Here is a 22,117-nt window from a genome sequence, read left to right as displayed (position 1 = left end):
GTATCAGCTGTATTATTAACTCATATGAATCTTTTGCCTAAGACAATATATTTTAAACGGATTTTCTCTTATTAAGGATTTCCAGGAGCTTTAACTTGAGCTAAACCGTTTATCTAATTGGTCCTCGAATAATTGCCTGCTTTTAAATGTTCTATTTTATATCCTTTTCTAAAGGCAAAAATTCAATAAAACTTGTGTATAATATTAATAAATATAATCTTAAGAGAACCCTCTTGACAAAAGTCTTATTTTTTGATTCTTCGTTAATATTTAGTGATCATTTTCAATCAGTAGTTGGAAAAGCTTACAGGCAAATTGGCTTAATCTCACGTCATAGATAATGTGTTTCTGTTCTCATATATTTATGCATCTTTAATATGTTAGACCGTATTTGGAAAACGGTTCCATACTGTAAAACCCTATTTATCAGTGTTATATTACCAGTATCATTATATATATGCATGTTTTTAGAGCTTAGAAATATTGGCTTCCAGAAGTCATTATAGCCACTTATTATTCATGATTAAGCTTGTCGATGGTCAATTGACCAATCTATCGATATCATCACAATTTACATCACGCTTATAAACTAAAATTCTTGTTTAAATTTAGAGATCAAAATTCGAGAAGTTTCCTTTCTTCATGTTTTTTTGACATTTTTACTAAAAAACTTACCTGTATGAGTTCTTGTATGTCTCTTCAAATCAAAAGTGTCGTTGAAACCTTTGCCACAGAACGTGCAAAGGTATCGTTTGACGTCAGAGTGGCATTTCATATGTCTGTTGAGTAACCGCTGTAGAGCAAAAGTCTTATTACAAACCTATAAAAAAAAGTTTATTTTTAACTACAGTCATTAAAAAAAATTAAAATAAAAAAAAATATATAAACCCCGCACTTGATACCAGTTTACTTAAGATAATAATATGTATTTTCCAAGTGGACCATTTCAATTAATCAAAGATTTCCTTACTTTGCAAGTGCGTACCTTACAACAAAAAGTTGTTTGGCCATCTTCGCTGGTGACTGAAGCGGTTTTGGCCTTCTCTTCCGTTCTAGGACCTTGCCTGGATGTTTCTTGATTTGCCAGAGGGTTTTTGATTCCATGGCCCCCGTTGACGAATTCCAGCTGCACTTCATTTGGTAGTCCGAGCTGTAACATAAACTGGAATAAAAAATAGATCTATGATCGATCATGTTTAATTGATTAACAAATATCTGGTAGGTTTAAGCTAAATAACATTTTAAAAGATGCATTTTCTTTTAGGCCAGTAAATGAGAAGTTTTAGGTTCCATTTTTCTGAAACCAATCACATAAATAGTATATTGGTCAGGAAGTAGGTAATAGGTTCAAAAACGAAGGATAAACTATAGCTTAGGGAGTGGAAGATATATTACCCCTTCTACGAAAATTTTGATCCGGAGGTTAAAATGAACAAGACTCAAAATTCTTATAAAGTGAGTTTATAAGTGTCTTGTTTTTCTTATCTACTGGCTTATTTCGTGAAATATAAATTTATAGTAAATAAGTCGCATGCATTTCTATCTAATTTATTTTTTATAGGATATATTAGAGTGAAGCTAGAAAATAAGCAAAAATTTGACTTGGGCAATGCTGTACACATATTTACAAAAAACAATGAGATCAGGTCTACCGTTTAACGGTTTGAACTAATGCTAACAATTTAATAGTCCCATAACCTCATTGTCAACCATGAACCCCGCTAAGAGCGTTTTGCCTCCATCAACTTGCTTACCCTCTGCTGCAAGACATTTACCCTGCCTTGCAGGGATGGGGCGACATGCGCCACATCTCCTGAAGATGCGCTCTCCCTTCTTTCACTTACGCTGCCTGCTGCTGGAGGACTGATTGATCCATCGCCATCCAAAGAACAAGAAGCTGCTCCCGGACTGGGCAGAGACATTGTCGTTGGAGAGTCCAACTCTAGCGCACTACCTATAAAGCAAACACAATGTTAATAACTATTGATTTATCAATAAACAAGTGCATACCATTAAAGCTCAGCGTAGGTGATAGCATTTGCTGCTGTTGCATTTGCAAAGAGTCACTGGAAGAATTCAGTGAGGATGAATAGGCGGGAAGAGACTCTTGGTACATTTTGGAGAATTGCGAGTGATTGTATCCTGCTCTACCTGAGTCGTACTGGTTTCGGCTTAGCATTTGTTCATTGAAATTGTCGATGTTTTGGTCCACCTATAGAAAAAGTTTATTTCATAAGACTTTGTAATATAGACCATATTTTTGCAAGAAATTAATATAAATATTTACCTGCAGTTGTGCTGACTCATTTCCTGGACTATGAATGGTACCACTCCCAGCTTCTTCGTTATCATTGTGATCTTCATTTGGAAGTCTTTGCAGAAAAGATGAGAGATCTGTTGCATCAGAAAGACTTTCCAAAAGGGCATGCTCTGCACTACTTGAGAAAGTTAATGTCGCAGTGAATTGAAGAGGATCAACCTGAAGTGCAACATAAAAAAGCAATAATTTGATCTGCCTAAAATTATATAGGATGTAACAATTAACTTACCACAGCTCCAGTCACCATATCGACCATCATACTTTCGTCATAACCCGAGTAACCGTTGGGCAACAATTGATTTATAGGATCCATCTTATTTTCATAAATATCTAGGTCAGTCTCATCTTTCATTATGATGCCATAGGAGGCATTTTGTAATGTGGAGTATTGCTTTGGTGATGCTTGTCCGCTGTTAATGTTCTGAAGATTCGCTAGCTCCTAAAAATTTTACAAAATTAATTAGATCTATATGAAAAAAATACACATATTCGGTATACCTGTCCAGTATCGCAGTCCATATTTTGCTGACTCGACAATAAGTAAGTGGACGAAAAGTTGCCATTTGCATTGTACCCATTTCCGTTATTGCCACTCTTGAGAGATTCGTAAAATGGAGGAAGTGAACCTATTTGAATAGAATATTTATGAAGAAAATAGAATATCATATCTGATACTTTAACAATGCAGTAAATGTGAAAATTATTAACCTGTTGGTGGACTGCTTGGTCCATAGTTTTGCCTCCCGTCTCTCCCGGGGTTCATTCCACCTCCTCCTGTTCCACTGCCAATACCACCAGCTGCTCCACCTCCACCTCCAGAACCACTAGTGAAGTTGATGGAGCCGCCACCTCCAGAGCTACTGGTATTATTGTTTGATGAGGTATTATTGCCTCCTTGTGTAGATCGTCCTAATAAAATAAACCATATTTATATAGAGCAGAAGTAGTTACTTGAATTAAACTTACCATGTCCAGCAGCTGCGGACGTTACAACAGGAAGCTTTCCAACTTTTCCAACGATTGATCGAACACTAATAAGTGGCTTGCTGACTTTTGAGCAATGTGATCTACGTTGCTCCCGTTGTCGTCGTTCCTCTTCTTCATTTTCAACTTCGCCTTTCCTTTTTGGTATGTGGTAATCGATGGGCTGGTCTTGCTCGGGTTCGTTGTGGACTACAGTTGTTGGAAGTCGAATATCTGCAAATGAGTTTTGATATAAATAATATAATTTACTTAAATATGATCACTTAATGTCTAATAAATTAGATCTTAAAAGACAATATGGAAAATATCCCTCTGGGATAAGTACAAAAAAAACAATTTACCTGTATCTTCTTCTCTTTTTGTCGTGGGTTTTGGAGTTCTCTGTATGACAGAGAAGTGCCTAATAGGAGCTAGGTTTTGTGGCTTTAAGCAATCTTCTTTTGGCTTGGAGCTACTTGGAAGCGTAACCTATATAAGACATAAAAAATTTAATGGATAAACAATTTCAGTTGATATAATCTTTGTTGGAAAATCAATGAATTTCAGTTAAGCATACCTTTTTGGGTGATAATATAGGAGGATACTCTTTTCTTTCTGCCCTTGTGAGTACGTGTCCTCTGCTTCCATATGGAACATCTCCTCCAAGAATTGAGGAGATGAATCTTCTTGGAGGTAGAGTTTCTGTGGGTTTAACTGGTTCTTCATCTGGTGGTGGAGTCTTCGTTTTGGCTTTTTCTTCTTCTTTTGTTTTTTCTTGTTCTAAAAGAATTGCTTTTAATAGATTTATTATAAAAAAAAGAACTTATTAGTTTAAAAGTGCTTGAGAACTAAGTTGATTTAAGAAACACTTTAGACGAATTATTATAATAAGGGCATTTTCTATTGCAATAAAAACTCTATTAATCAAGTGCCTAAAAAAAGCATTAGTAAAGTATGGAGAAGCACTTGTAAAGTAAATAAAAGCGAACTTATTGACTTTGAAGAAATTTTATAATGAAATTGAAAATTTGAGAAATAACGTCATAGTCATAAGAGAACTATATTGGTTTTATGAGACTTGATAAGAGAAAAGATAATATATTAGCATAGTATTGAATAATTAAAATTATTAAACAAGTTTAAAGTATAAGTTTAACATTAACAGTATATAAAAAATATTCGCAACATAAACGCATAACCTAAATGGATACGAATCTAGTAAAAATAAGGTCAATATACATTCATTATTTCAGAATACTTTATAAGAAAAATTATTTTTGTTAAAAGGTCAATAATACTTAAAGTCACTGATAGTAAGCATCTTTTCTAAAATTCCCATAACTGAAATATGGTTGAATATTATTTCAGTGGTGGAGGTGTACACCAGTTACATTATTTGGCCTTTGGTGGCATTTTTAATGTTTCAGCTATTTATGCATAATTATCGTTCACTTATTCATCATTAAACCACCCGGAAGAGATATATTCGCGATCGGTAAGAAGAACATAATTACAAAGTAATGAGACTAAAAAAACGACGTCCTTGTGGTATAAAACGCTATAAGCATTGTTCCTGCACCCATATAAGAGAGTTACGAGCAGTTAAACGAATACAATTCAAAAGCACAGCTTAACCAAATCAAGATTTCTACAATTACCTACACTTGTTTTATTCAACTTTTCGTACGAAAAAAAAACATTCGAATATTATCCTTCACATTGGCTGTTGACCCAGGATAAAAAATACTGGTTTAATTGGTCCAAAGACCTTGACTGCGAAAAATAGTAGATTTGAATGGATGGTTGCCCACTAGCTGATTTTAATTACAAAAATGATTGGTAAAAGCCGTTAGAATGCGATTTTTTTATTGGTTATTACTACCGGTTTAAAATGTGTCCACCCAATGGGTCGTCATAGAATTTTAATTGAATCTGAATTAACAAATAGTCCTTGTGAATGGATGTACACTGAATAGTTTTAAATTTAAATTATCTTACTAATCAACTAACAAAATAAAAAATTCCGCCTGTAAAAGGCATTGGGTTAGACCTTATCCGCTTCTTTCTCAATCCTTTTTGTTTCGGCAACGATCGATACCTTCTTATAAATGCGCGTACATAAAAGCACCGAATTCCTTTTTTGTTCTCGAGTTCTTTTTATTATGGTTGTTTAAAAATATGCTAAGGTACCGGTTTCCACGCAGGTGTTACAGTGTTGTCAGATCATCCTTAAGTAATGTGTATTTGACAGTTAGAAATTTCTTTTTATTTTCATTCAAGACCAAAACGTTGATTAAGAAAGAAGTTATTAAAAAAATATTACGTTTCTTTCAATTTTAATTAAAATTTGCTAGTACATTACCCATTGGATAAAGAACTCCTGGATCATGTATCTGGTCTCTATACTATAGAATTCATATTAATATCTTCAAATCAAATTGGTTGAGCACAAATTCTCAAAATTTTTAGCATATAAAGTAAGGTAAGCGTGTGGTGACTACAGAACAATTATTAGTCTTAAAAGTCACATGCTAACGTAGTTCAGAATAATCGATCAAAGAATCTATAGGATCTGTAAGGAACGAATGTTACATATACAGTTTGGATTTATAAAAGGCATGGGTACAAGAGATGCACTTTTCTTTTTACAAGTATTGTTCTAACGCTATATCAATATGAACCGTGATATTGAGTATAAGAAGTTGTTTGATTAAATGCAGGGATGGATGATAAAGATTCAAGGATTATCCAAAACCTTTGCTGGAATCAATTAACTATTATAAATAATTACTACCATAAGTTATTATGAAGGAGGAAACTTACATAGTAAACATTATTCAGTTAGTAGACAGGGCCTTATCCTATCATATCTAATCTCATATTTAATCTCTATTTGGAGAATATCCTTAAAGAGACTTTTAAAAATACCGATACAGGAATTTTACAAAATGAAGAATGAATGAACAGCATCCGTTATGCAGATGATACTGTGCTTTTCAGAGATAACATGAACAATGTACAGGAACTAAAGAATAAAATACAAGACGTCAGCAGTAACTATGCCTTATAAATTAAAATAACTAAAGCCAAATTCATGGTAATCAGTAGAGAAACTGATGGAAGATAGCAAAATGATTAACAATATAATATATTAATATTATTAATAGTTCACTTATCTGGGAACCATCAATGATAATTGGGACCACTTACAAGCTCAACATCGACGTCAAAATTAGATGCAATATTATCTTTATTATTTTTTATAAGATGAGGCCTTTGACAATAACCAAGGCAATATAGGAAGACTCAAAGCCTTCAAAATGTGACTTTATTAGAGGATGCTGAGTAAATTATGATTTAAATTATTAAATATGACCCCTATTTTAACAGGTCGTCAATGAAGAGACTTCTTAACTCTGCACAAAATTCTTCTAAATAGAGTAAAAGCTACTTGAAAAACTGATTTGTGTGTTCCATCATTATTTCAGCATCCAATTATGTCTTGACTAAATGTATTACTGGAATTAATAGACTGGGTAACCAATATTCTGAACTTGTCTTCTTTGGTGCTTTTTATACGTTGATTTAGGTAAATGACAACATTTATTTTTATTGATATTGTTATGCTATATTTATTTTTTGAGATATTTGAATATTGGGGTTACATATTTTGTAATTAGCGCTGCACGTTGACAAATAAATTTTTTTTTTTTTTGAAATAGTGAGCAGAATTACAATTTTTGTTATGTATGTATTAAGGTTAACAAAATATATTTGAATTTTTAGAAAGGTAAAAGAAATTTAATGTTTATAAGAAGCTATATTTCAGACTATTCTTCATCTAAATACTGATACAAGCAGAGAAATAAAATCAAATTTAAATCATTATGATGTGGTTTATGGACCTTGTCTGGATAGTCAAGGCTCCTATAGGGTTCAAAACATGCAAAACTCTTGCATCCGTTATATTTTTTGTATTAATAGATGAGGTGATGTATGACAGTAGACGTAAAAATCTTAAATGGCTTATTATGTGTATTAGACGAAAATTCCAGCGTGCTATTTTATAAAATTATTAAACACCACAGTCCTTTCTACCTATACCACAGAATTACTTTTCAGACAGATATTTACTATATCAATTTAAGAAAAAAATATGTATTTCCAAGTATAAAAATCATTTACTCAAAAACTCAATATTTATAATATTATAAATGCGTTACTATCCGAAGTGGCTAATTTGTTGAATTCTATTCTTAGATTTGATTAAAAGGAAAGGAAATTTTATTAGAAAATAAGTAACATGTATATTATAGCTACACGTTTGTTTTTTATTTTTCTCGTTTATAAATTATTGTAATTAAATAGTTTTAGATAATATTATATTCCCGTTACGCACTAGTATATTGTTATACCCTATATTAAATCATTAACGCACCCCATATGTAGTAAGTAGTTAAGTAATTCTACTATTGATGCTATAGTTTTAGTATGTATTAGTAGAGATAACTTCAAAATACCTTGCTAAACTGTAGGTATTTAGAGATCTCAAAAGGTCTATATTACAGTTTTGGAAGTACTAGTTTATCTCTTTGGAAAAAAGTTATTTTTGAAGAATATCAGAGAGTAATTTATGGTTTTTTATATTAATTTTTGATAAAAATTTAGATCGAAAAATTAAAGAACATGTAGGACAAATCAGATAAATTTAAAAAAATATTTAAAAAATCAAAAGAAGGTAATCCCAAAGCTTCTATATTCCATAGAAAATTTTGGTAAACCTTTAATTCTGTTCTTATTTTTTTATTTAACTTTTTTTATAGATATCTAGACTATTTTTGGAAGATATATATCTTTTTCTAGTACCACTCATAAATATTCTAAAAATGGTAATATTACTTTTACGTCAATATAGGTAGAGTAATTTTTTGTAAAAAAAAAAATTAATAAATCTAAATATCACATAATCACAAACTGCATCTCTAAAATTTAAAAAAAAAATCCTTATAAGTAAAAAATTCTTCTTCGAGATGTATATAAAAAACCCAAATATTAAATTAAATACTATAAATTTCAACAATTTACAAAATCTTGCATTTTAGATACTTTAGGCAAAATCTGGCAACTTCGAAAAATATCCTTAACACTCTTCTTCAGTTAACCTTGAAGTAAAACTACGCAGGAACGTTATGTTCAATGCCCTGCTTGCTTGTAGATGTATATTATTCTGTGGGCATACAAACTGCCTTGTTTTTTTTACGGTTGGGTTACGTCACGTCACCTAGCAGCTTTTGTCCTGCTACAATAAAAAAATACCCAACGGACCGGCGAACTGAATAGAATACATTTTGTGGACATCAGAGCATAATGAATAAGTAATAAAAGGGTTTGATGAAATAATAGTGTTGGAAAATTAACTGGTTGGTGTTATATTAGTTCTATAGAACAAAATATAATATATTATTTAGTAGCTAAGCATAGAAAATTTACAAATATTTAAAATTAATTTGGTAAACGCATTAATATACCGGACAGATGGGTTATAGAAATTTTTTAAGGCAGACTCATATGCATGTTGAAATTCAGTTTTAATGCTGTGTACCTACTGTTTCTGCGCCACAACAACTATATTATAATCTTACGGAAGATTTTTTAGTTTTTAAAAATAAATCAAATAAGCTGAGTAGATTAGATAGATTTTATTATACTTTGTCAACGTCATATTTGCAAATCCAACTATTATTTCTGATACTTTCTATAAGATGTCTATAAAAAAGAGGCAGACAATTAGATCACTTTTCCATTCAAATTCATGATTTACCTTAAAAATGTATTTTTGAATCTTGTTTTTTGCATGTTTGGCAGAAAAAATATTTCTTAGCCATTTTTATGTCTTTTCCTTTATTCTTATATTTTTTGTGTTTTTTAGGTATTTATTTTATTTATTGGACTTAAATTATTATAATTTTCTCTTATTTAGACATTTACTTTTTGATTTTCCTAGATCTTAAGCTCGGATTTTATATTGGAATTTGTCGTAGGCTTTTAAGTTTTTTTCAAGATTTTAAAGTAATTATGTTTAATAAAAATATAAAAAAATAGGTTTATAATTAATGCAATGGTTTTTTATGATTTCCGGGTATCAGAAATAAAGTTCAAGTTTTTGTAGACTTTTTTGTAGTTACTTAAAACAGTTGTCTTCCAAGAAATTAAATAGATTTTCTATGGTTTTATAGACCTAGCATTAATTTTTATTTAAATGTAATTTTTCATATCCCAAGAATTTTGATTTTTTAAGCTTTAAAAGTAATCTTTTGTGTTTCCCAGTTCATTTTTGAAATTAATTTCACATTTTGATGGGGAGAAAGAAGGGCGTCTTATTTTAACATAATAATTAATTTTTATCCTTAAAATGATTTTTAATATGCATTTTTTAATTTAGAAAAAGTTTTCTTTATTCGTTGTTCGTTATTAATTTGTTCTTTTCTAAGTTTTCCAAAACCCAAAAGCTTCTTTTGAAATCGGGACACCCTGTACATAAAACACTTAGAATTCTTAAAAAACTTAAAAAGGTACATTTATGTTATGCATTTGTTGCATAACTAGATACAAACTTTAATTATATTTAAAATATGGTATTAAACTATTATTTTAGCAAATTTTTTAGCTAGGAGGTAAACTCGTCATGAAATATGTGCCGAACCCAAAATGCCGCTAGGAAAAATAAACAAAACTAAAAATTAAATCCCTTAGACAAACGCAAAATAAACTTTAAAAAAACTTACAAAAGTACATTTATGTTATGCATTTAATGCATAACTTAAATGGATTAAGAATTTTTTCCTTAAATTATATTAATTAAATATTTAGCACGTTATAAAATGTGTGCAGAGCTCAAAATCCTACTAAGAACAAAAATAGAAAAAACTGAAAACGAAATGCCTATCAGACAAGCTCAGAATAAACATTGATAATCGGCGCCAAGGCCGAAAAAAATTATTGTTCTTCACACAATGCAAAATATTAAGCTGTAGAAGGCCAACTTTGATTTCACCGTTCGCAAGAGGATTTAAGTCACACACAGACTTTACAAAAGGATTTAAGTTTTAAACAGGTTAGGGTACTTCACTGGTCAAGATCTCACAAAACTTGGACTGCCACCCTGTTTCGTTTGTTGCCTATTTTATAAGAATAGTACTTTGGGTTTTCTATTGTAAGTTACAATAGGACTATGTAAAATAAACCTGGCATGAAACTAAATATGGGTCTATGATGTATTATAAAATTTAAAGGCATAAAATTGAAAGAAAATGTAGATGCCTTTAAATCACAATACCGATTTCATAGATAATTATTACGTATAAATATTTTTTTTGGAAACCATGGATCAGTAAACTATTAATATTTATGCAATATTTCTTTATAAATGTCCATGGGATATTTGACATTGATATTCTTTAAATAGAACAAGAAAGTTCTTCAAAATAGATATCCCAAAATATATGGGCAATTTCATAAAATCCCAATTTCTAGGGATAAACTACATAGGAATAATGAATTTTCTTTAAAAGACAAAGGTAAATTAGACCTAGGGAGAAGTAAGAAAATATTTTTGCAAAAAAGGAAGTAAAGCTAAGAAAGATGCTGTATATAACAACATAGCACCACTAAAATACAATATTTATTTATTTTACACAATGAATTGCTGCTATTCAAATCATAATATTCTAGTTTATTATCACCGCACGATTAAATTTATAGAATACCATCATGATTAATTAAAACCGCATTTATGGTAAACCTGTTAATACCAATGTTAGTTTTAAAGAGAAAGCAGCATTGTCGGTGATCTACTGATAATGACCCAGAAAAGGTGGTGAGATAAGTCTTACTCCATTATATCACGACAAAGGAGAAAGTTTTTTTTATTATTGCATCAATTTGTTAAGTAATAAAATTGCGCAAATAACGTTTAACGTTATATAGATGCAACTAGAAACCTTGAACTTCACCTTGCTTCTCTTACTTTGGTTAACCACACGTGACGCCTTCTAATTACCATCGGTGATTTAATTTTAATTATGATTTTATACTGTTTATTATGATATTGGATGCGGCGACAGGATATTTGTTTTTATTATAGTGGATGGTAGACGTGTTGTGTAATATTTTGCTTAAGATATTGTTTGTGGGCGTGTCACATTTTTTACTTATGACACAGGGTAATAGGAGTACATACTATTTCCGATATTTAATAAAAAAATTATAACTAAATTACACTTTTTCATGGCCCTTACAAGCAAAAAAGTTAAATTACGTCCTATTTAAGGAATCAAGTTTCGACATTGATTTGGATTACATAAGGACCGTTACAATGTTCAAGCAAATACATCAATATTATATTATCTTCAAGATCGCTGGAGTAACAGGTTTGCGACGACTTACATATGTTATTTAACTAGTACGAGTACTTAGAATATTCATATATGCTTTAATGTATATTTTATGGGGAATATAAGTTATAATCATCTACTTGCTCTTAGGAAAATATGATACACCAAATCCACTGAGCCTTTGTAGAAAATAAATTTCAGAATTATGCATTATGAACGTAAATGTCAAAAGAAGTTTTCATTTTGTCTTTTCTAAAACTGAAACCAAGCAATGATTTACGAGGGTGGTACTTAATTTTCTACCTACAACTAAGAACCGATGTGTTCTTTTGTGGAATTTAGATGGATATGCATTTTAAAGGTCCCTAACCCATCAGCAGGTATTGAAGCTGTAATTCATCATACTGGAAGATAAATGATGTTAAATGAGCGAGAAAACAACTGTAGTTTTTTTGAATATTAAAAATAAGCAAAAAATAAGTACGTTTATGGTTGAGATATGAATATTTTGATAGTTTATATTTGTAGCTTAAGTCTTAATTAAAATCTTGTTGCGAATTATCGTTTTTTCTAAAGTAGGGTCTCACTCTATATATTTAAACGAAATTAAACATATAGACTTTAGTTGAATTATATAGACTTTGCTGAGGCTGTCTAAAAATTATGTTTGATTTTTAATTTGGCGACTAATTTGAGAATTCATGATATAAGAACTTAATTAGATAATTTTTATTAACTAAGAGACATGGTGGTTAGTAATGTATTTTCTATGCATGTTGTTCAAAAATTAAACCAGTATATTAAGAATTATCGGTTTTAATATAGAGTGAGGAACAAATGTCTAGTGTTCAAATCAGGCACTTACTTTAAAAAGAAACATCTAAAGGACTACTTAGAATATTGCCACTAAATAAAAATCGTAGCAGTCAAAACCGGCTTTATTAACATTTTAAAAATTGTTGGACTTTATATGTACTTGAACAATGTTGAACAATACTCATGTCTAAGGACTAAGTCTATTAATACAACGTGACCATTTTTTTCAAGGGCTAATATCTAAAAACTAATTGGAATATTCCTATTATGTAAAAAGAATGATAATCAGTTAAGTTTTTTTTTTTTGTTATTAGGGGTCTTAACCAGTACAAATAAAATTCTATGAATTATCAATTGATAAATAGTCCAAGGACTACGTTTTATATTTAAAGTTACTACTTAATTCAAGTTTTAAATACACAAAACTAATAGAACAATTGCCATCTAATAAAAAGCATAGATAGATAATAAAAGAGTATTCTTTATATATTTTATTATAAACTAAAACTAATTAAACTAAAATTGTGAGAAACACTCATCCTTTTTCCTAAGGTCTAGATGTTTTGCTCAAGGTGACATTCAATCTAAATATAAATATCTAACAAGCTAATTTAAATATTCATATTCAGCAAAATATTATCTAAAAATTTAGTTAAAAGTTAAAAACCCGTTTTTATTATTTTAAGAATTATCGGCCCTTAGAAATTGTAGTATCTAAGAACTAGATCCGCTTTTCAACTAGTACTGAAAGATAATATCTTGATCTTCACGGTAAGTACTCACTTTCTAGTATTAAATCTAAAAAGCTAATTGGAGTATTTACATTAAATTAAAAGAATAATTTTAAATCGAATATTCTTTACAAATATTGTTTAAAGTTCAAAGAAGTTCAAATAACATTTTAGGAATTATTGACCTTTTTATGTAGTGATGTCTATGGACTAAGTCTGTTGTTCAAGGTAAGTACTCATATAATATCCTCTGATAGTATTAAACTCATCATATAGTATTATACTCAAAAGTATAACATCAATTTTTGTTTAAAGCCTAAACCAGTATAAATGAAGATTTAGTAAAAATTGGCTTTTCTAGTAGTAATATTGAAAAAATATATCCTGATCTTCAAAGAGAGTACTCACTTCAAAGTACAAAATCTAATAACCTAAAGGGACTATTTTTATTAAATAAAAACCATGATATAAATAAAGCTCTTTGGTACAAATGTTTAGAACCCAGATCCGTCATTTAGAATTTCAGTATCTTCTACACTCCTGTTGATATACGAGACATTTTCAACTGATAAATTTTATTTTACTCCTTAGAGTTATGAAATATACTTTAATGGCTTACTTCTTATTAGTCATTAAGTCTTAGCATGTATTAATTATAACTATTCAGATTTGGAAACCCAATCGGATAATTCCAGATTTGATTTTAATTAAGCATATTTAGGTTCTTTTTTGTACAAAAAAGTGAAGTCTATAAACGCTTTTGCAACTGGAAAGCCTGCAGTAGCTATAACCTTATTTTGGTTTAAATTTTGAATTAAAATTAGAACCAAGTTTAGAATTACGATTAATCAAATTCATATTTAATTCCAATTGGACATCTTAAGGTCTTTCTATTAAAAAGATTAAGATCTCAAAATCAAAAAGTATTTTTCTTCCAAAAAGTACAAATTAATTAAGAACTTATGGTATAGTTCTGAAGCACAGTAGGCCAAAATCTGTGAATGCACTCTAAAATCTGGATAAATCCTTCCAGGTAACCTGGAAAGCCTCCTTGAAATTTGAAAAATTTAAAAGTATGCTCGACAATTATTTAAACACAACAACTCTTTGGTTCATTAAATACTTCATAAGGAATAAATTATATGTTCGTATTTATTTGTTTAGAAATTTTAAAGCTTCGTTTATTCTTAAACAAAGCAAGGCCGCACGTCAGCCTTAAAAAAATGGTCAAAATTGCCTTACAGGAAAAGGGATTGTGTCAATTTTATGGTCTACTAAATAAATACCGACCATAATGAGGTTTAAAAAGTGAAAACTGCAAAAGATTGTTCCCAATACGTACATTAATACACGATTGTATACATTTGAATCTATTTAAATAAGTCTGGTGTATTATTCTAAATCTAACCTATTTTTTGAATGCTTAAATGCTCAAAATACATTTATTATGTATACGGGTCAAGTGGTCGATTTATAAATAGGTAATTATCAAATTGAGATTTGTTATTTAAAAAAAAATAGGTAAAATTAAATAAAATATTGATATTTACAGGTAGTGTTTTTTAAATAAAAAATCATGAAAAACATAATTATAGTTTTCTTAGAAGCAAATTAATTAAAAACTAATAATAATGATTCCCTAAGTGCAGTTATAGGAAAATTATTAGTTTATTATATTTATGAATGACATTTTTTCCTGTACATTTACTCTTTTTTTTTAATATGAAGTAAGCGATAAATAAATATTGTATTAAGCACAAAACGGTTTTAGTTTTTTATTTACATGTGTACCTACTATGTAATTTTTATTACTTTATAGAAGAAACACGTGCACTATCTCAAAATCTATAAAAGTGGGTGCATATTGGACAAACATGCAATAACTAATGCAGGTGTTATGTCTCCACTTTACCAATACCTGTGAAAGATCAGTTTTCTCTTCATTATCAGTAGGGAAACAAAAGATATAAACGAAAAAAATGCTTCCAATACCCATATACTCGTAGTAAAAAAACTAAAGGTGCATCTAAAGCGTTATTTGTAAATCCTAGTTCTTCAATTGCCTTTTCAACAGCAAAAGTTAACCAGACGTTATATTTTACAATGGTCAATTTCTGTCGAAATGGAAGGCAGCTTACATCATCTAGATGCGCAGATAAAGCAGCCATTAAAGGTTGATCGGATGTAAATATGAATTATGTAAAATAAAGAAAAAACTTTATATTATTAGAAAATAAAGCTTTTCTGTTAATTAATCAATGTTTTATTTTTTACCGTTTAGAATATTCCAATGGTGAGCACCCTGTATATTGTTTAAAAATATATAAAGATTTGAAACAAACATTAAAACTCAATTACATTTATGCTTTATTAGTATCTACTTAAGTACAATCATTAATCATTCGCAATATACGTTACGTCTAACGTGAGAATAATAGACCTAATAGTAAATACATAGCAATTAAGATCCTCTTCTGAACAAAGTCATCTGGCTAACAGTTATATTTAAACAAAGAAATACGTATCATATTTATCACAAAAAAAAAGAAAAAAATTCAAATGAGTGTAACAAAATTGGCATTTCAGGGCCGACATGTAGGCTGAATCAATCCGTACACCCATGTGTGAACATCACATTTCATATGGCAGTCGCATAATTGGTTTTTGTGGTAGCACTTGCTTTAGATAATGATAAACAAAGAAACGTGGGAGCTTTAATCATACGTTTTAAGAGGATAAGAGATAAAAGGTATAAAAAAATCCATTTTTTGCAACATACCAATAAAGTTCTTTTAGTTAATTGAAAGTAGTCTTGTGACAGCACTTTAAGAGCAAATAAGACATTACTGTTGATACATTTTTCAAAATAATTTTTTTCAGTGGGTACTATTCTAAAATATGAAAAATTACTTTTCGCTGTTCAAAGGACAATTATTCTTGTCTTGCAATTTGAGATATTGATGATTTTAAATAAACTAGTAAAAGATTTTAGTATACAAAGTTTTACGATATTGTAAGTGCCAAACATATTAAATTAAATTTTTTAAAATTGGTAATTTAACGCCCAAGTCATTAGCACTGAAGTTCAAGTCATATTAGTACTGGTAGAATTTCACATCTCATTAAATCTTAATTCCATATTATTTACTATTTAAATGTATATATATTTTATTCCTATTAGTTAATGAGATTACGGACTTATAACACGTGATTTTTGACACAAAAATTCTATTATTCTAAAGCTTTTCATACCATATTATAACTTTTTTAAATAAGTAATATATTTTGCAGCTTTTTTTAAGACTTTGTTGCAATTTTAAGCACAAACTATATAGTTTGATTCATTTAAAGTGACCCAGCTTGTAACATATCTTCTAGAAAATACCCGCATTTCTTTCTAGAGTACTGTCATAAAGCTCTTCAAAAAAATATCCGATCATAATAAGTTTTACATTTCTTTCTAGGTCTTAAAATATGTTATCACCCTTAAAAGTAAAGATTTTCATTTTTATCTTGTATCTCAGTAACAAAAGAAGGTTTAAAAGAAAAAATAGTAGTGAAAATCGAAAGTTTATATTCAATAATTGAAGATATATTTAAGAGTTTAGACATACACATCATTACAAATAGTTTCTCTTTAAGGATGCCGCCATTAATACTTTGCAAGGCAGATACCAAAAAATACAAAAAATAAACTCACATGTATTTCTGCTTACTGGTTTTTTCAATGCCAATTAACTAGAAAATATATATGAAGTTTTGCTTTTTGCATACTCTTGCTTTACCCTGATGATAAGTTTAAATATGTATCATCAGCCTTACTATTTTTGTTTTAATTACCAAATGTCACAACGCACAAATCCTCAATAATTTCATTAGTTATGCGTAACTTAAATGGATATAATTCATTTTTCTCTAATATTGTTATTTCCGCTTTTTGTGTTTACTGGGACTTCTAGGAGAGCTAGATTCCTTTTGCTTATTTTATTCAGTTGCTCCCATCTCTCAATGTTATAGATATAAAGAATGAGAGCACAAAGAAGAAACCTGAATCCCAATGAGGATTAAATGCGAGGAAAAAGGATAGAAATTAAGCAATAAGATCAAACAAAGAACATAAAATATAGAAGAAGGAAAAGATGCAAGGAAGATCTAGAAGAAACAAACCAGATCTGTGTCAACAACATTAAAAATAAGATCATAAGACAAGACCTGCCCCGGTTAAGTTTGCTGCTAAAATTCTGTGATCAGCTAAATGATGTTCCCGTAAGAGAATTCACTAGTCTTGTCCTCTGGTGCCCCTATATGTTGCATGTCCTGTCAGCAGGCTTCCTTGATCCTATTGATAATAATGATATTTTTCTTGATTTAATTATTATGAAACATAAAAATCTCATCTATGTAGGCAGCCAGAGGGTTCTTCGTGATTCTTGGAGAAGTCCCGTATCAAAATGCCTGTCCTTTTTTAGTTATATTTATCAACATATATTTTAGCTTATTCAGAAAATGGAGGAAAAAACTTACGTTTTTTTAAATTTTTACGTTTTATTCATAGGACCATTTAGCCTTTTGAGCAAGTTGAATTTTTCTTACACCATTTAGCTGCTCATAATAAGGCACCTTTTACATCAACCTTTTTAAAATGTATAGGACCCGTCTTTGTTCTAAGATCTTTTAATCCTGAAAATGTTGAGGTGATTGAAGGTTTTAAAATTGAGTTAAGACTAGAACTTAGCTAATTTTTATACAAATGTTTAACTTTAAGTCAGTACTGCCTTCCCCGCGAGTCCTAAAATAAATATATTTTTATGAGTTTTAGCTATTTATAGTGAAAAAGTAATGGTGTTATTAAAAATAAAAGAACCAGTAAAAAATAGTAAGAAAAACTTAATAAATAGAGGGTCTCCACAGATATATTAGAAAGAAATAAATGTTTTTTGTATTTTTTTATTAAAGTGTTTATCGTATAATTACATGAACAAACGTGTAAATAATTTTAAATAGAAACTTAAGGCTTATTTACAAATCAATTTTAATGTTTTTACTTCAAGTATATTAAAAGAATTTTAATTGTATTTCTAGGCTAATGGCAAGCACACATAAGCATGTAAATTAGTTAATTATTATTTCGAATTATTTGATTTAATAAATTTTCCGAAATGACTAAATTTAACAAGTAGGAAAGCTCCCTATAACAATTAATACACCTAGCAGCTAATTAAAATAATTAGCGTTATGGAAAATATAATTTTATGAAAAAGAGGGCTCCAAATAAACTGTACAGTAGTACAAAGAGGTCAAAAACCAACAAAATGGATACCAATCAATTTATAAGGAAAATGAGGCTCATATTCCTGTTGTTTCTTTAGACCTTCAGTAATAAATACCCTTATTAACTCACTTGCAAATTTTATAAAAATTTACCGTATATAATCTTCAGTAACTGGAAAGATTTGGGTATTTATTTATCATTGAAGGACTAGAGTTTCTTAAATCATTTCTGTCTTAGTCTTCTTGTCTTATTATTTCACTAAAATATTTTATTACCCAGTCAACGTAATATCTTAAGTAAATCTTGTGTAGAATAATTTAATATTTTCCTCTGAATAAACTTGTATTTTTAATGATTTTCAGCAATTATATAAAATACTAGGTTACAGGTGATATAAGAAAAGTGCTGATAAATTGCGACGTAGATTTTATTAAGCTCTTGATTGTATCAAACAATACAAACATATTTTTTAACGCTTTGTACAATTTTCCTATGAAAGGGAAGATATCTTGACCAAAACGATTAAACATATTATATTGAACCGTATTCGTAAGCAAAAGGTATTATATTTTCTACGATTTGCATAATATCAAAATATATATGAGTATTTATTTCTTGTGATTTGTTAGAAAATCTTGAACTTTACAGGAAGTATCATTAATGTTATTTAGCGTTACAAAATCAAGGTTTTATTAAAGAATTTTTAGAATATTGCATGTGTTTATCCCACGTAATTAATGCAAATATATTAAAAATTGTAAACAGATACCTGAACTGATAGCAAAATTATAGCTAACATGGATCAAAATGATTTGCTTGATTTGATTATAAAAGGCTATATAAGAATTTATATATTTCCTAATGTTTCTATTAAAAATAGGTGCGAATAGGAGAAAAAACAGAACAATTTCATGCAACTTGCACCACATGAAAATGGTAAAGTATACAAAAACCAGTTCTGCTTAATAAATATTTATCAACCAACATAAGTTAAGTTAGTTCGCTTTTATATAATTCTTTATAATTCATATCCACAGTTAAACTGCGGCAATATTTTATATATCTCTTGAAATAACCTATATTTCGTAATTATTCGGTTTGGTAAATATGAATATTTTATAATTTTACCGTTATAGGCTAATAATTTACATTGCTGCTAACGTTTCAGATTAAAGGAGCTAATTATTGCGTAAGATTTATAAATTTATAATGGCTATTAGGGACAATTAAGTGCTAGCCTTAATTTTAAATATTTGTAGTATAAAGTGAAAACGTATGGTTAACAGCTGACATATAATTTACAAATATTACTCAAAACTGTTATTAGTTTACTTAAAGGAATTGAGTATAAAAAATTTAAATATACAACACCGACAGATTTGACTTAATTATCATATTATCACCGGGAGCATCTATGCTATTACTCAAAAATAACTAAGTTAATAAAAAGTCATGTAGGGGAAACTATTGCAATAACTCAAATTTTTATATCTAATTTAGGGAATAAATTATTGAAATTTCTAATAAACTGAACGTGGCGAATATACATTCAGTTTCCTTATTTGCAAAATATTATTATACAGTCTATATTGACCTACATTTTATAACATTTAGATAAATACAAAATAATGTAATTTTGAAAGTAATGTGTGACATTTAAATTATTTAACCGTTTTTATTCTGAGAACGAAAAATAGCTTAAGCAAATATTGTTTTCTTGTTGTTACAGACGATTTTTTAAATTTTTATAATAAGAATCTTCTGTCGAACAATATTTGATTAAATCTAGGATAGAATTAATTATCGCGACGAAGCTACTATAAATATTGCTACACACCAAAGAACACGAACAGCCAATTAGATAAGTAACCTTCTAGCTGAAGGTGGATGAATTTTTTTTAGGCAATCTGTATAAAATTTATGATTTAGTTCTTTACCTAAAATATTAACAAAATATTAAATTTATTGTGTTGTTATAGGCACACCCAAGTAAATATCGAATATTCGCGAAAAAGTAATTCACCGAGTGCTTTTGTTTTTAATCTATCATATCAAAGGCTTTTGACAAATGAAAGAAAAACAAATTTACAAGGTGGCCTTTGTACCATTATATTGTTAACAAAACAATATTTTGCATCCACCATTGACCATTTAGGTAAGAAACCAAACTGGTTCAAAAATAATAAAAAGATATTTCTATTATTTTTGAGAAAACAGATTAAAGAGAAACAAGAATTAGATACATAGATATTGTCTTGTATATCTTTATTTAATTTAGTAGAAAAAATATCAAAATAAACATTCTTGAGTTAATGTTCTAAGACTTTGTTCTAGACTTGGCTGGTTTTGACTTGCCCAAATATTTCTTTTACTAAATTCAAATTTTTAACATTTTTATTTAGTATATTAGAGTAAGAGGTTGTTGACTTGTACTGGACCCCAACTTTTACATTTATGAGACCCCCATATACTTTTAGACTTATCTTGTGAATTCTGGATTGTACTATCATTAAATGTTTTACGAAAACTATGATACTAAGTGCTGTTTTTTTCAGCAGAAAACTGTCATCAAAATACTTAAAGAAAATCTCGAAATATAACATATGTAACATATCTTACTTGCATCCCAGTAGTCATAAATTTTTAACGTGTCTTCAAACATAATAAATTATCGAGAGAACGAGAGAACTCATACTTTTTAAGCTTCATGCTAGTTTCGTTATTTTCATCTGTTTTGCGCTCTTATTACTCTTTCTGGTAATTTCTGACCCATGTGAGATAATATTAAACGAGAAAAATATATTTTTTAATTCTTGATATTTTGTTTAATGATTATCAATGTAAAAAAAAATTGTTTTAATTTTTCTCGTAAAGTTTCGTAAGACGCTTATATATTCTATAGAAAAAAATATTCACGTTTGCGTTTAATGATCTATAAATACTAATATTAGTCAACACACAGTTAGTCAATGACATTCTAGCACAGAAATGTATAGTACTGACACTATTGGTTTAAGCAAAAATAGATTTGGTTTGCAAATCATGTTCATATCATGAAATAAAGTTTCGGAAGCTGAAGGCTCTTAATTCTGTTCTAAAAGAAAAATTAATTAAATTAAAATTATCCAAGGAGCATACACTAGTCTCTTTCTCAATTAACCACAATTCATGTTAACACATCTTTGCGTAATACTTCAATTAGCAATACTTTTAACAAATTTACTTTATTTCCTATACTATGTATGCTAAGACTTAAAATAGTAAGGTATCTGACAACACAATGCTCTTTTCTTTCTGTTTATTTTATCAATTTTAGTTTTCTTTTGTTCTTTTATAACTTTTTTATTACTTAAGTCAATCTTTTCAGTCAGATTATCTTTTAATGTGGCAGAAGATAGAACGATGTTAAAAGTGTTTTAATCAGAAGTACAATTATTAGTACTTCTTTTATTTAAATTGTTTTAATATATTGAGTCGCAATTTATGTATTACTGCTAAATTCAACTGGCTTTATAAAAATTGGATTTCGTTTTCCTTTTTAAATTTGTTCTTTTAGTATCAATTATTATCTTTGCACACTTAAAGCTATTTATTTTAAAATCTGTCTCCACAATATTGTCAA

The 22,117-nt window shown here is 29.0% G+C and overlaps 1 protein-coding gene across 8 annotated transcripts in view; it reads right to left on the bottom strand.

Moving 5' to 3' along the window:
- LOC126741078 (transcriptional regulator ovo) overlaps positions 1-22,117 on the bottom strand; it is a 39,494-nt gene that overhangs the window by 11,586 nt on the left and 5,791 nt on the right. The window contains exons 2-12 of one of the 8 annotated variants that reach the window (XM_050447384.1): positions 3,861-4,063; positions 3,646-3,772; positions 3,287-3,517; positions 3,029-3,229; positions 2,819-2,946; positions 2,550-2,759; positions 2,288-2,479; positions 2,011-2,212; positions 1,755-1,954; positions 971-1,162; positions 676-820 (exon numbers count right to left, since the gene is read on the bottom strand). In XM_050447384.1, coding sequence (XP_050303341.1) covers positions 676-820; positions 971-1,162; positions 1,755-1,954; positions 2,011-2,212; positions 2,288-2,479; positions 2,550-2,759; positions 2,819-2,946; positions 3,029-3,229; positions 3,287-3,517; positions 3,646-3,772; positions 3,861-4,063 — 2,031 coding nt within the window. The remainder of the gene's footprint in view (positions 1-675; positions 821-970; positions 1,163-1,754; positions 1,955-2,010; positions 2,213-2,287; positions 2,480-2,549; positions 2,760-2,818; positions 2,947-3,028; positions 3,230-3,286; positions 3,518-3,645; positions 3,773-3,860; positions 4,064-22,117) is intronic. The other 7 variants (XM_050447386.1, XM_050447385.1, XM_050447387.1 and 4 more) reach the window with 7 other exon arrangements.

This window comes from Anthonomus grandis, chromosome 10 (assembly GCF_022605725.1).
Source record: "Anthonomus grandis grandis chromosome 10, icAntGran1.3, whole genome shotgun sequence".
Classification (NCBI taxonomy): Eukaryota; Metazoa; Arthropoda; class Insecta; order Coleoptera; family Curculionidae; genus Anthonomus; species Anthonomus grandis.
The sequence above is the reverse complement of the archived record's forward strand: the minus strand, read 5'-3'. Positions and strand labels throughout refer to the sequence as shown.